General features: G+C 45.6%; 1 protein-coding gene across 1 annotated transcript in view; it reads right to left on the bottom strand.

The window, feature by feature from the left end:
- PCSK2 (proprotein convertase subtilisin/kexin type 2) overlaps positions 1-14,904 on the bottom strand; it is a 127,670-nt gene extending 112,766 nt beyond the window's left edge. Inside the window, exon 1 of the mRNA XM_001515364.5 lies at positions 14,359-14,904. Coding sequence (XP_001515414.2) covers positions 14,359-14,898 — 540 coding nt within the window. The 5' untranslated portion in view covers positions 14,899-14,904. The remainder of the gene's footprint in view (positions 1-14,358) is intronic.
- Positions 14,905-15,990: the final 1,086 nt, after the last annotated feature.

Here is a 15,990-nt window from a genome sequence, read left to right on the forward strand (position 1 = left end):
ATTCTTCCTAAGGTGTCACTCAGCTCCCTCTTATTCTGCAAGAAGTGTGCTTTATAAGGATATCCTACCCCATGGAAGTGCTTTTACTATAGAAGAGCAGACTGATAATAAGAGGTCTAAAAAAACCAGGAATCTCTACGACTTCATCTAGTTCAGGTACAGGGAAATAACACCAGTCCTGCAAAGCAACTGACACAGGGCAATTTAAAGCCAAGGACAAATTCTCTGGGAATTTCTGTGGAGCGCCCAAACACCTGAATGGATTTGCTTTCTTCCCCACTTTCTACCACTGGCCAGGCTGTTCACTGCAGGGACATCTTAAGGGCCTCCAAAGCCAGAGGCAGTGCTAAAGACAAGATGGGGGGCTGAGAATATACCCGGAATGCCCATTGTCGTAAGACAGATGTTTTGGCAGGGTTCTTGGGGTAAGCCCCCTCTAGGCTATCAGCTCGTTATGGCCAGGGAACATGTCTACCAACTCTCCCAAGCGCTTAGTACGGTGTTCTGCATACGATAAGGTCTCAATAAATACAATTCACTGACTGATTTGCTCTAACTTATGATTAATAACATGTGGCTACAAATTTTCCCCTTTTCAGCATGGAATTATCTTGTTCAAATCTCATTAGGCCAAAGATGAGATTTGCCCTATAAAAATTCCATTGGGAAATAGAGTTTCCCCCTGAAAAATGCCTCGAGATAGACCTGTCCATGCTTGGATCCTGATCTTTTCATTAATCTCACAGTCAAAACCAATGTTGGCTCTTAACGTAAATGGAAAGAGTTTACTACTGGTCTAAAGTCAGAGCAAATGGCCTACATTACGGTTATTGTAGTGTGAGCTATCTTTTCCTTATTACAGCAATCATGTGAAGCAAATGGAGGCTTCTGCCTAGTCAGTCAGGAGATTTTTATAGGATTGCTCAGAGTCTGAAATGCCTATTTCTCTGTTCGGCCTTCTTATGGCAACTTTGGAATACTCAAAAGGAGACGAAAGGAGAATGGCTAATGGAAAGACAGGTACAATATCTTCTACTCTACTCAAGGAGGGTGCTATTTTTTTTTTTATTGCTGAACATGACTAAGAGAAACCACACCCAGGGAGAATGGGAGTAGAAGAGAGAGGAGAGAGAAAGAAGAGAGAAAAGAAAAATTCATCAGTGTCATGAGCACAGAGTAAATTACTGGATTTGGATCTGTGACCTTTGGGCATTTGATAGTTGCCACACCCTCAGCCCTACAGCACTTAAGTGCATGTCTATAAATTATATATTACATTTATCATTTAATGGTACTTGTTGAGCACTTACTATGTGCCAAGCAGTACACCAAGGATTAGTGAAGATACAGGATAATCAGGTTGGACATAGTCCTTGGTAGAGAAGCAGCATGGTTTAGAGGAAAGAGCACAGGCTTGAGAGTCAGAAGTCATGGGTTCTAATCCTAGCTCTGCCACTTGTCAGCTGTGTGACTTTGGGCAAGTCAACTTCTCTGTGCCTCAGTTACTTCATCTGTAAAATGGGGATTAAGACTGTGAACCCCATGTAGGACATGGACTGTGTCCAACCAGATTAGGTTGTATCTACCCCAGGGCTTAGAGCAGTGCTTGGCACACAATAAGTGCTTAACAAAAAAAGTTTATTATTATTAATAATAATAATAATAATAATAATGTTGGTATTTGTTAAGCGCTTACTATGTGCCGAGCACTGTGCTAAGCGCTGGGGTAGACACAGGGGAATCAGGTTGTCCCACGTGGGGCTCACAGTCTTAATCCCCATTTTACAGATGAGGGAACTGAGGCACCGAGAAGTTAAGTGACTTGCCCACAGTCACACAGCTGACAAGTGGCAGAGCCGGGATTCGAACTCATGAGCCCTGACTCCAAAGCCCGTGCTCTTTCCAATGAGCCACGCTGCTTACAAGTAGTGGGGTAGCACCCACCGCCCCAACGCCCTCCCTCCTCAAATCCAACAGACAAATATTTGCCCCCACCCTTCATAAACCCTATTGAAGGCACATTTTTTCCAAGAAGCCTTTTCAGGCTTAGCCCCGCCTTCTTTCCTCTTCTCCCTCTCCCTTCTGTGTTACTCTGCCTTGCTCTCTTTGTTCTTGTTGTGGGCAGGGACATTGTTTTATTGTACTCTCCCCAGTACATAATACAGTGCTCTGCACACAGTAAGCGCTCAATAAATACGTTGAATGAATAAATGAATGAATAAGACACTGTGGAGGAGCCACCTTGAACAACACTGAGGCATGTTGGGAAGGTTGGGCAATATAAGCCAAGATGGCCCAGACGGAAGTTTTGGAAACCTGAGGAAATGAAGATCAACCCCTCAAGACAATAATGCACTATCATTTTTCACTACTGTTGCTTCTGAACTGTTCGATTCAGCCTATTTTTCCCCTGCACTTCTTTCCTTCCCACCTTTGACTGCGAGTCCTCTGTGGGCCAGGAACTGTACTCTCCCAGTACTTTCTCAGATGCACCTAACCCTGCATTCGATTCAGCTTTGACATACTGTAAATTCTGAATCGATATTATTGATATAGATTCAGGATTCTGGTCCTCCATTCCGCATGCTGAGGAGCAAGCAGGGTATAGTGGATAGAGCACAGGGCTGGGAGTCAGGCGACCTGGATTCTAATCCTGGCTCTGCCCCTTGTCTGCTGTGCAACCTCAGCCCAGTCAATTAATTTCTCTGTGCTTTAGTTTCTTCACCTGTAGAATGGAGATACATTACCTGTACTCCCATTCCTTAGACCATAAGCCCCATGTGGGTCAGAGACTGTGTCTAATCAGATCATCCTGTAATCTTCCCGATGCTTAGCATGTGTAGTCTTAAAAATATTACAATTATTATTCTGGCCTCTCACTATCTATTCTTCTACTTAAAAGGTGGAGGAGACAGTAGTGACACGCCCTGGAGAGTTAAGTATAACAGCCCAGATTGAAAAATGCACTTTGCAAATATTCAGCTTCTTTAACTGCATATTTTTAATGAACTTGAATTTGTTGTTAAAATTCACCACATCCAAGATATTCCACCCTATAACTTCATTTTCAACTGTTACAGTAGCTAATTGTCATCTGGATTTCTCATCAAATAAGATTCCCCTCTTATTTTTTTAAGTTCATTACCCTATTTGAATCACCACAACTAATTCTTCAATCTCACCAAGCAGCAAGTTTGCTTCAGTCATGTACTGGACACACAATTTGGAATAAACTGTGACAGGGATGTAGAGAGCTTTTCTTTCTTTTCCAGCTCTGAATGCCACGTTAAAATGCTTGTAGATCCATCAATGGTATTTACTGAGCACTGCTGTGTGCAGAGCACTGAACTAAGCATGAGAGAGAGTAAAATACAAGAGTTGGTAGAAACCTTCTCTGCCCAAAGCAACCGTACAGTCTGGAGAGGGGAGACAGACAGGAATATAAATTACTGATGCATACAGAAGTGATATGGGGCTTAGGGTGGCGTGAATACTACGGGCCCAAGGGGCAGATCTATCTTATCTTAGTGGTGTAAAAACTGAAATTGTTTTGAAAGACCAATTTATACAAATTTGAGTCTGGCTTACTTTTAAAGTAGTTCCTCAGATTTGCACTAGAAGTAATACAAATTACTGAGAGGAATCACTCCTCTTTTATCTAATTTGTGGAGTAGAGTGATCCTCTCAATTACCGGTTTGGGTGATGACTATGCTGGCTTGTTATTTACTCCATTTCGGGAGAGTCCTCTAGTTCTGTACTAGATCTTATAATAGCAAAAGAAGGTGTGAAAGCAGATACTGTAGATAGACTTAACTGCCTTGATTGCACTGTCCTCAAAGGGGGAAAGCCTAGCTACTTTTTTTACAAAAATGGAATTTTTTTTTAGTTTTTTTTTCTTTATTTTGGAGGCAGTTATTCCCTATCCACTGCAAAAGTCCTGCTACTGGTGAACTGTCACCCCAACTCTATTTGTATCTCATCACTAGGGCTATTGTATATTTAATGTTTATGAATCTATTTCAGAGGTTCAATGCTTCCATATAAAGCAAATGGATTACGTTTAGTTCATCTTCATGTCTTATCTTAGAGCCATGACTGCATTATTTGTTTCCTGCTTAGGAGATCCATTCCCAAACTGAAACATAATGGACTAATTGAGTTTCCTTGAAATATTCCCTGATTTTTCAGTGAGGTCCTCACTTCATCCATCCTTTCACCAGTAACATGGCATTATTCCATTTGTCCATTGCACTGTAAAACAACAAGTAACTGAAATAGTTATCTTATTAGTCCTCAAAAATCACTTGTTTGATGAATTGAGTTATAGTGGCTTCTTAAAAAATCATTGTATAGTTTACATTCAGATTTTGTTGTTTATTCTGCCAGCACTGATATGTCCTTGGCCTTTGACTTTCTGTTCTTCCATCTGGATGTTCTTTTTACAATGAGAAGCAGTTCTTTTTATGCTGAGATGCAGTGTGGTCTAGTGGATAGATCACAGGCCTGGGAGTCAGAAGGACTTGGGTTCTAATCCTGCCTCTGCCACCTGTCTGCTGGGTCACCTTGGGGGCAAGTCACTTCATTTCTCTGTGCCTCAGTTACCTCATCTCTAAAATGGGGATTAGTGCAGTGAGCCTCATGTTCCTACCCCAGCACTTAGTACAGTGCCTGGCACATAATGAGCACTTAAATCACATAAAAAATGTGAGAAAACCTTCACCTTCAAGATAGATCCCAATAGGTTTTGAAGACAGTATGTATTACCAGTTATCAGTTTATACTTTTCTGGATCTTTAGTAGGAAATCAGCTTTCAGAAGTCACAAAATAGCAACTCTTCAAGCTTACTCAGTTTACTCATAAAATATTCTACAATAATTCCCTGTATGGGCATGAGCTTCTTTTACCAGAAATTTTACAAGCCAGAACTTGATGCTTTCTAACTATTAATCATTTTAAATGCTTCCAAAATCTCCTGTTTCCATGATTACATCTGTCCGGGTTCTCTCTTCTCTCCACCTACCTTTTCAAGTGTGGTAACTGGGGTGTTCCTAAATAAGCACTCCAAATTCTGGCACCTCTTTAATTAGTAGTCCATCCTTACTATAACTTTTATTTCTGTTGTGGAGAATCTCAATAAAACTGTTCTTGCTTATTATATGATACCTTATTTTGATTTTCCTTTCCTAGTCTCCTAGAGCTCTAATTTTTTTCCATAAGCACTTGATGTTTGTGAGCAGATATAATTATTTCTATCAAATGGCCTTCATTTAAATCATTCATTAAGTCACTGAGCAATTCATTTCTTTAAGCTTAATGATTTTTAGTCCCTTCTTTTCCACATAGACTTACATTTCAACTTTTTCACTCCTTCAATGCTAGGCTGTGGAATTGTTTTTTAGAATTATTCTTTTTGCTTTTTTTTGTGCTGCAAACTACTACTCTATATTCAGGTTATATCAGGTCTGTTATTTTAATCGGATATCAGGGTAGTAACTTAATTTAGAAGCCCATTTTGATACTCAGAGCTATGCATCTTTGGAATACCATGCTATTTTATTGATACGCCTAAAGATGAAAATGGCAACATCAACCTGATGTTCTCTCTGACACAACTATTTGTGTCTACTTGGCACTCTTCAAATGCTTCTCAGTTCTGGAAATCACCTCCCTAAAAGTGACTTTTAACTTTAATTAATAGGCTCTTCATTCTAGTGGCCCACTTCCGACCTGCTACCTTTAATTCATTTAGGAATAGAATAAACCTGAGATATTTGACTAAAAATTGTTGCTACACTGCAGATCTAGATGCTGTCATCTTGGTTTCTGATTGGGTGGTTTAGAATAAGGAAATACCAATCAATGAATTTAATTCCATATTCTGAGTAATATTAGCTTTTCTACCGTTTGGAAAAACAGTTTTTAAGGTCTAGCAAAAAGTCTTTATTGAATGAGTGAGCACATGTCACACAAAGACTGTGAAAATTCCCAGTTCTCCAGTTGTCAGGGGCCGGAGGGGAGTGATTTGCCCCAATGGCTCAGTGATGCTGGGGTTTGCAATGACTGCAGTGCCATGGAGAGGAGCAGAAGCTTCCAAGAGAAGATAAAATCCTATTATTTCTGGGGATTTTTGATTTCAAGAGATCATAGCACTCTAACCTGCCTCCACTTATCTGCTGTGGGACCTTGGGCAAGTCACTTAACTTCTCTGCACCTCAGTTATCTCATCTGTAAAATGGGGATTAAGACTGTGAGCCCCATGTGGGACAACCTGATAACCTTGCATCTATCCCAGCGCTTAGAACAGTGCTTGGCACATAGAAAGCGCTTAACAAATACCATAATTATTATTATAAATCTTAATGCTCCCAGTATACCTGGAAGAGAGTTGATAAATCTGTCATCATTTGACCATTAGGGAAATGTGGCATAGTGGAAAGGACGCGAAGCTGGAAATCAGAGGACCTGGTTTCTAATCCCAGCTCTACCACTTGCCTGCTGTGTGATCTTGAGCAAGTCACTTGACTTCTCTGTGTCTCAGTCTCCTCATCTGTAAAATGAGGATTCAACACCTGTTCTCTCCCCTACTTAGACTGTAAGCACTGTATGGGAAAGGGGCTGGGTCCGACCTGCGTATTGTCTATCTACAGTGCTTAGCACATATTATTATTATGAGAAGTTACATGGCTATTGCTTTGGGGGGCTCTGGCACATACAAGTCAGGTGGGAAAGACCAGTTTTTGGCCAGGGTGGCTCTGGGCAATGGAGGACGAGAGGCCTCCCCCCATCCCTGGCCAAGGTAAACCCTTCTCTGCCCTCCTAGGCATTCACAGTTGCCCCTAGTTCTGTGCACCTACGCGTGCCTTGAACCTGCTTTTATTTGGAATAGTAAGATGTGATGGAGCTAAAAGAGACGAGAAAAGACTGTTGAAACAGCAGTGGCTGACTCTTTGGGGGCCCCTTAAGGGTAAGGGTTCAGAACAAAGGCGCCTTTTGCCCAAAGGATAAAGCAACCCTGGGTTTTGTGAACGCTGTGGCAAATTATCCTTTCACACCACACTCCAATCAGAACTGGGAATGAACCCTGACAGGGAGAACTGGTCTACTTTATGCCTCACGTTTTCTGAGAAAGGAATAGCTTTGCCATGTAAAGATAATAATAATAATACTCGTTCAGTGCTTACTATGTGTTGTGCACTGTATTAAGTACTGAGACAGGGACTGTGTCCAACCCAATTCGCTGTATCCACCCCAGTGCTTAGAACAGTGCCTAGCACATAGAAAGCACTTAACAAATACCACAATTATTATATGAGATCATCAGGTCCCATAAGAGGCTCCCAGTCTAACTAGGAGGGAGAACAACTATTGAATCCCCATTTTGCTGATGTGGGAACTGAGGGACAGAGAAGTTACGTGACTTGTTCAAGGTAACACAGCAGGTAAGTGGCACTGTGAACACCTCATTCAACATGGATGAGGGCACAGTAGGGTCTGCTGCTCAGAGGGCACCCAGAGACATTTGGACCCTCCCCCCATCCCCAGGCTGCATCCATACCTTAACCAACTATCTCTCGATGCACGTTGTTGACTGTAGGGAGACTGGGCAAACATCAGGGCTAAAGAAAGTTAATTCAAAGGCAAGCCCTATCCCAGGATTGCACAGTGATTGAAGAAAAAGCATCTGTCTAATTTTCCATCTGTCTTTCCTGCTTATTTTCTTGGGGAAATTGCCCTGCAGAGTGCACTGTAAAATTTCAAAGTTTACCAACATAAAGAGAAAATTGTGACATCATTAGACAGTTTTAAACCACCGGGACATCCTGATGGGCATTATTAAAGTGACATTAAAATAAGACCAAAAGAACATAAGCTAGGATACAGTTTTAAACGATCACATATTCTCTAGACGCCCCGTCCTAGCACAATGCAAGCAGCTTTTCCAATGGGGAGCCATAAAAAGAAAGTTTCTGTTTGCTGTTTTATTTTTTACAGTTCATTGAAAAGCTGGAGCTGAATACATAATTATTTCAAACTTCACTATACCATTCACTCCCACATGTGCTATAACATTATGATCTACACCTAATAAAGCTCTTTGAACAGGAAAGTAATTGATAGATATTCCTTCTTTGGAAAAAAGCTGTAATATTTTTTCCCAGCTGTGATATTTTCATCTGGCCTTAAATGAGGGTTCCCCACCACAACTCAGAGAGTCTTTCCATTAAAGCCACACCTCTTTGCAAAGCGGAGCTAAAGGAGAAAGGTTACACTGCAAAGCATGGATTTCTTGCTTCTCATCCAAGAATCTCAGCTCAAGCTTTTTTTTTTTTTTAAATCTAAGAGCTCTGGCGTTTTAGGGTCCAGTGCTAAGGAGTTTTCTATTTAGCTAGCAGAATTTCTTGGAATCTGGATGCTCCAGCCTCCCTTTCTTAAGCCAGTTATCAGTCACTGACTAAAATTTCCAATCCCAGGCCTAACAAACCTCAGGAAAACACAATTCCACCTGCCATTTACACGAATATTGGACCCTCCAGTGGACTAAGGAATTCTAGGCTGTTTCCCGAGGTTAATAATCTTCCTGGGGTTAGGCAAGAAAGGGGTGTTTCTTTTACCCGTTCAGGTATGGAGGCACTGATCTTGCAGGATTCATTGGATAACTCCTCAGATTTACTCCCACTTCTCTGGATGATCAAATGAGATCAAACTCTATATCTTGGATATGCAGGAGTGGGGCCATGGAAAATCCATCTTTAACTGACAACACAATTATAATTGCACCCTCACGATTGACTGTACTGGGGCTTTTTTTTATTATAATTGATGAGCCTCTGAATTTCCTTATGGTTTCATAAATGGAATTCTCTCACCCTAGGGCTAGTTTTCACTGCCTCTATGCACTGAAAATTTCTTCCCTGGGTAGAGTCAACAGCCACCGTGGATATGTGGTTGGAGGAAGGGGTAAGAATAGGTTCATTCATAAATCAGGAAACCTTCTGGGTAAATTCCTAATGCCCTGAAAGAGAAGCTCTCCTCTCTAAAATATTCAGAGGAAAACGAACAAGGTGGGGGTGGAAGGGAGGATTGAATTAAACAGCAGTGGGAGTTAGAAATTCTGAGCTAATTCAGGGGCAGTGATCACCATCTCTAGCAGTTCTGTGTCAGCAGATACCCCTAGCCATCCTACGCAGAAAGAGGAGTTGGGAGATGGTCTGTGAAAATGGATGATAAAAATGTTTCCAGAAGACCGCGCAAGGGAAACACAAAGCAAGAGAAAATAATGCAACACAAATAGCAAACTGCTTAGGGACACATCAGCCCAAAAAGCATTATATGTGATTTTGCTATATTTCAATACAAAAGCCCCACGGCCTGGAAAAGCCTTGACAAAAAGTACAAATCCATGAACACATTTTTACTAATTTACGGTTCCTCCTTTCCACACCCCCCGGGGAAGGTTAATAGCAAAATACATATTCCTTTTTGAATTACCATTTGAAATATGCTACTTTTGGCCCGGATGGGATAGCCTGATGGTTAAAGCACACTGCAGGTTCATTGTTTTCCAGAAGCCCTGTGGTAAGATGGGAAAAGTGCAGAGCAGTGATGGAGAGACAAGTGGCCTAGAGCCAAATGCCTAAGGTTCGGATGTCATCAAATTCCAACTGTTCATGATTTAAAAATCTAAAACCACCCGTTGGCAATCTGAATAGTAAAAACAAAACCAAAAACAAAACAAAACCCAAAATGTCATTAAGGCCAGGACTGAAATAAAGGCAAGAGACAAGGTTAAAATTAGGATCGGGACTAGAACAAAGATCAGGGGAAGGGTTGGGTTTTCAGGGTATTGAGTTGAGGCTACTTAAGAGTTGCCAAAACAGAGAACACAACTAGGTTACAAATACACTACAGCACAAACTAGACCATATAAAGTCCTATTTGTTATAAGCAGCAGAAAAAGCTGTTTATAATCCCAGATAATCATTTGTGTTTTCTTGACTCTTTGCAGAAAAACGCCTATCAGAAGTCACGACTAGCCAAAACTCCACATCAATTTGAAATCAGAAACCTCAACTAATATTGCATGCCTGGATCTTTGATTTAAACATTTGCCCACTAATTCTTTGCACTTCTACAGGGCTGTTCATCTGAAAAGTGGTTCATAAATTTACAGCTCTCCCCAGTATTCCCGTGTGCAAGAAAGTTGTCAACTCCATTGTTCATAAGGAGCAGCTAGAATCCCTAAAACATAGACACTTGCACCAATGCATAAAAAACCCAAGAGGACAGAGGAAATCAAATCCCTCTGCCCCAGAAACGTTTGTCTCCAAGGCACTATTTACTTGAAAGGTTCTGCCTCTTGTCACGATATGCATGGGGAATATTATTTAGCTCCCAGAAATAATGGAAAAACGTAAAAGTCGGAATAGCTATTGGAGAATATTTTAAGAACTCCTGATCCTCCTGCTGGCTGTCTCTGGCAAATGAGGGCTTGGGTTACGTGGCAGCCAGAGGACTCCCCCACTACCCCAAATACCTTTTGTTTCACTGCTGAAGTGGAGCATGATTGAAGAGTTAAGAAATTATGCTATTCCTTGAGAAAGCAACTAATTAGACTAATGAATGGGATTCACAAGAATTAGTTTCTGGAATGGGCAATTAACCTTTAAGGTGTGATATGGTTTTAAACTCCAAACCCTTCCCCAGCTTCTTCAATTTCACGATCATGTCTCTAAGATAGGATGTTCATTAACCCTTAATGTAGGAAAATATGTTTTAAGATGTACAGAAAAAAGTCCTCTTTTAACAGGATAACTGGTGCAGTCATTATCTTTCACATATAATTTGTTGGTGCATGGCATTTACCCAGTGGTATAGCAGTTTACAGAAGTTGAAGAAGACATATCTCCTGCCCTCAAGGCACTTACATTCCAACCGGAAAGCCATGGCAATCGACAAACTCATCACCGGGTTAACAAAAATATCGTGTACGTACAAGAGTGACTAGATATGCACAACCATGTTGAATTGTGGTACCTATTAAGTGCTTACTCTGTGCCAAGCACTGTTCTAAGCACAAGATAATCAGGTAGGACACAGGAGGAAGAATAGATATTGGATACCCATTTTACAGATGAGGATACTGAGGTTAAGAGAAGTTAAGTGACTTGCCCCAGGTCTCACAGTAGGCAAATGGGTTTAGAACCCAGATTCTCTGACTCCCAGGTCACTGCTCTTTCCAGTGGGCCCTGCTGCTTCTCAAACCAAAACAAATGAAATAAATCCTCCAACAAAGAAAATAATCATGAGAGAGTGATGTTGGGGTTATTGGCACAAAGGTCAGTAACAAGCGAAGGCTGAACAGGATCAGGTTCATGGAAAGGATGAGACTTAAGTTGTCTTAAAGGGTGGAGCGGTCACAGTTGGGCAGAGGGGAGGAGGGAGGTTGCTCTGGATATATTGCTAAGCGAAGCCCGGGGAGGGAGAAGAAATAGAGCCAGACATCGGTAAGGAAGTTGGTTGCTTTGGTAGCGACTGTGGTCATCACTGTCCAGAGAGTAGACACTCAACAAATACAGTGAAGAACTCTTGGAGAATTCTTTGAGAAGTATGGAGGAGAACTCACCAAGTTTGGCTAAGAAGAGTTTCCTGGCAACAATACTGAGGGTCATTTCTATGGAGCAGGTTGAGGGCTCTGGGGTCCGTGTTTTAAGCAACCAGGCTGATGACAAACTCCAAGGGGGAAGCTCCTCTCTCATTGCCAGTCTTCTACTATGCCTCAAAAGCCTCTCAGCAGTGTTGGGGAGAAAGGGACAGAAAATATCCAGTTGATTTGAATCTGTTAATGCTTGCTCCAAGCAGGGATTGAATCTCTCTATTCTCTCCCCCCCACCCCCCACCCCCTCACTTCTGGGCATTGAAAGATTTGGTGCAAACTGACTGAACATGGAGCCATTCCTCCAACAGCATCTATGAATTTTCTGTCCAGGTTCACAGAAGCACTGCAGGTAGCAAGATGCATTAAATGAGGGCACTGACCATGAGAAACTTGGTAGGGAAGGGAGCCATCTGCCTTTCAAGTGATGGAGAAGAGGATTCTTCCCAACATCACCTGAACCAGGAGGAATGCTTCATGGCCTAGTGGAAAGAGCACAGGTCTGGGAGTCAGAGGACCTGGGTTTCTAATCCCAGCTCTACCGCTTATCTGCTGGGTGACCTTGGGCAAGTCCCTTCACTTCTCTGTGCCTCGGTTCCTTCATCTGTATAATGGGGATTAAACCTGGGAGCTCCACATGGGACAGGGACCGTGTCCAGCCCAATTATCTTGTATCTACCCCAGCGCTTAAAACAGTGCCTGGCACCCAGTAAGCCTAGTAAGCCCTTATCAAATGCCACTAAAAAAATAGCAGCGGAAGGTGCATCTCCAGGTACCTTTCCCATAGTCCCTCTGCCCACGGGAGCCTGGCTGTTGGGTCTTCTACAGTTTGTCATCTCCTCAGCACATCGTGCAGTGTTTGGCGCCCTGTGGGTGCTCAATAAAATGATGCTGGAATGACCGCCAGGCGCCTCAGTTTGACCTCCCCATTTCTGCCCCAATATCGGATGAGCAAGGGAGGGCACTCTGGGTTCTCTCTGGGCTGAGCAAGGTGAGGAAAACTAGTACGACCTATTGCCGCTGGTGCCCTGGAACTGGCTCCTGCATGGCGCATCTGGGGAGGTCGTCGCTTCCATGTTTGGTGTTTTAAGATGGAAGGGGCAGGAAAACTCCCCCTCTGCCTGGGGAGAATCTCCCCAGTACTTCTTTCCCTGATCCCATGGGTATGTCCAGAAATAACATGCTCATCTGTGACGTCCATACACACGCCAGCTCGTGCGCACACACATACACACACCTTTAAAATCGGTTTCCTCCCAGAACTACCCCTAGCTCGGAATGTCATTTATGGCAGAAAGTCGAATTGCTATCCGGTACTCAGGAAGAGACAGAGAACCCATCCTGCCCCTCCGGTGGGATGAGCGCAGGGCGAGACTGCATCCAAAGAAGCCAACAGGCAGGAATGGGGAGACCGCGAAGGTTAGGAGCCCAACACCGAACTCGAGATTGGAAACCGATTCATTCCACCGTCCGAAGTGCAGCACTCTTCGGTGGACTTCAGAGACGGCTCCTGCCCACCCATACTGCAATGGTTTCCATTCGGCAGGAGCAACGACGACGAAAAAAACCCACCACCACAAAACCTCTCAGACCTAGGTGTCGCACCAACCGTTCCACAGTTGGGATTCCTCTTTCAGCCATAGTGCAGCTACTAGCGCCCGGAGACGAGACCGGAGCTTCCCGACAAGAACAAGAACAGGGAAAAGAGCGGAGCTTCCTTCTGAGGTGTCCCCCGCTCCAGGTTCCTTGTGGGATCTGGGGGCAGCTGAGGAGGCAGTTCCCTCATCGATCTTCTGCATTTCTCCCATTCGCTCTCCCTTGCTGCTCTGTGGTCTCCGGGGAAAGTGGGTTTGGCCCCTCGGCTGGCTTGGAGAGAGTTTCTCCCCCTCAAGAAGTCCCTTAAAGTCGGGGCACCGAGCCACATACTTTCAGTAAAAGCATCTCACTAACTTTGTCCTGTCTCTTGAACGAAGCTCTCCTGGTTGCAACCTGCCAAAGGGGGGTCGACCCGGAGGTTTTCCTGAAGGGGAAAGGAGGCGGCATCCCAACGCCCTCCCCAGCGGGTCTGCAAGCCCGGCCTGTTTACCCGGAGATTAGCATCCAGAGTCGGGTCCTGCCCCCCGGCTTCCCGATTCCTGGGGTGGGCTCCAGGAACCCGGCTCCGTGTCTGGCTGGGAGTTCAACGGGAGGACACTAAGGAGCCGGTCCTGGGCCACCAGACGGGGGAAACCCTTTCCAAGTCAGCCTGAGAAGAGTCGCCCAGTGCCCGGTGCCACCTCTCTGTCACAGCTACAACACCGAGGCATCGGGAACCAAACTGCCACCCGTGCGAGTGAAAAGGCACAATCAGGGGGCGATTAGGGCCATCCCGGCAACTTGCCGCCTAGGTCACTTTGGGGGGGTGGGGGGTGATTTTCCCAAGCCTGCCTTTTCCACCGAGTCCGCCACCCGAGCCGCGTCTTGCCGTGACCTCGGTCCACTCTGAAGGGCGTTTTAATTACATAACAAAGTGAGGAGATTCCCCGAAAGGACCAGGGGACGAGAGAGCTGACGGGGACGATCTCCGCAGCGCAGGCCAGAGGGCGAGGGAGAATCCCAGAAAAAAAGGGGCCAAACTTGCAGAGCTGCGAGGAAGATGGTGCGCAAGAGCGGCTCCCAGTTTTACATCCCCGATGAAATGCACCCCTTCCCCCAGGACCTTACCTTTCGGACACCACTAAAGCCATGCTCCGCAGCGACTCGGCGGGCTTCTGCCTCTCCCCCCTTATGCAATTCGATCAGGAAATGATTAGTGAAGACGGGTCTCTCGGCGGACGCAAAGATCAGAGCACAGAGGAGAAGGAGCCCACAAGTCTTCCGCGGCTTAACACATCCGCCCTTCATCCTTCTCCGGGAGCCAAAGTGGCAGGCGGCGGGAGGGGAAGGGGGCCGGGGGGGAAACAAACAAAAAATAGTAAAGAGAGAGAGAGACCAAAAAAAAAAAAAGACTCCGGGAGGGGGGGACGGGTGGAGGGGCCGATCGGGGAGCTCGGGTATCAGTGCGTTCGCTCCTCCGGGCTCTGGCTGAGCTGGGTGCCGGGAGTCGGATGGTCCCGCTCCTGAGATGCCCCCGGAGGGAGTGTGCGCGCTCGCCTGGGAGTGTGTATGTGTGTGTGAATGTGTGTATATGTATGTGTGTGTGTGAGAGAGAGAGGGAGGAGGAGAGACAGACAGAAGAGTGGGTGCTTGATGGCAAATCTGCATCTTCGGCTCCTCCTCATCTCGAATTCAACGGTCCCTTCCCCGCTGACGCGCGGGGGCCGGCCAGCCAGTCCCGGCCCGCCAGTCCCGGCCCGGCTCCGCTTAGGCCCCGCCCGCCCTCCCCCCCCCGCCCCACTCAGCACCCTGGAGAATTCCTCCATTTCCCAACCCCGGGAGCAAGGCCAGGGAAGGAAAATCCCCCGGCCTGGAATGGGCCGGCAGCGAGCGACGGCAGCACTGATGTCATGGCTCTGCGGGCGCCCGGCGCCCGGGAGAAGGTGCCTCCTGCCCCTTCCCCCGGCCCCAAAGGGATAATCATAATGACGATGATGATGGCATTGGTTAAGCGCTTACTATGTGCCAAGGACTGTTGCAAGATACCAGGTAATCGGCTTGTCCCACGTGGGGCTCACGGGCTTCATCCCCATTCGACGGAGGACGGAACTGAGGCCCAGAGAGGCGAAGCGGCTTGCCCAAGGTCACGCAGCAGAGCGGTGGCGGAGGCGGGATTAGAACCCGCGTCCTCTGACTCCCAGGCCCGGGCTCTCGCCAATAGGTCACGCTGGGATCCGGGGGCGGGGGTGGGAATCGCCCGGGAGGGGTCTTCCCTCCTTAGCTCCCCTCGCCCCGACGTTCGCAACATCCGCCCGTCAGCTGCGTGACCTTGGACAAGTCGCTTCGCTTCTCCGTGCCTCAGTTACCTCGTCTGTAAAACGGGGATGAACGCTGTGAGCCCTACGTCGGGCGACCTGATTCCCCGTATCTACCCCAGCGCTTAGAACGGTGTTTGGCACATCGTTAAGTGCTTAACGGATACCGTCATCATCATCATCATCGTCGTCGTCCAGTTTAGCCCAGCGGCGGGGAACCGAGAGCCCCAGCTGAAAGTCAGACCACTTAATTATCTACTATGACTTTTTTAAGCGCCTACTCTGTGGCAAGCACTGTTCTAAACGCTGGGGTAGATATTAGGTCACCAGGTTGGACACAGTCCCTGTCCCAAATGAGCCTCACACTCTTAATCCCCATTTTACGGATGAGGCCCGGAGAAGTGACGTGACTTGCCCAAGGTCACACGGCAGGCAAGTGGCGGAG

This window comes from Ornithorhynchus anatinus, chromosome 9, assembly GCF_004115215.2.
Source record: "Ornithorhynchus anatinus isolate Pmale09 chromosome 9, mOrnAna1.pri.v4, whole genome shotgun sequence".
Lineage (NCBI taxonomy): Eukaryota > Metazoa > Chordata > Mammalia > Monotremata > Ornithorhynchidae > Ornithorhynchus > Ornithorhynchus anatinus.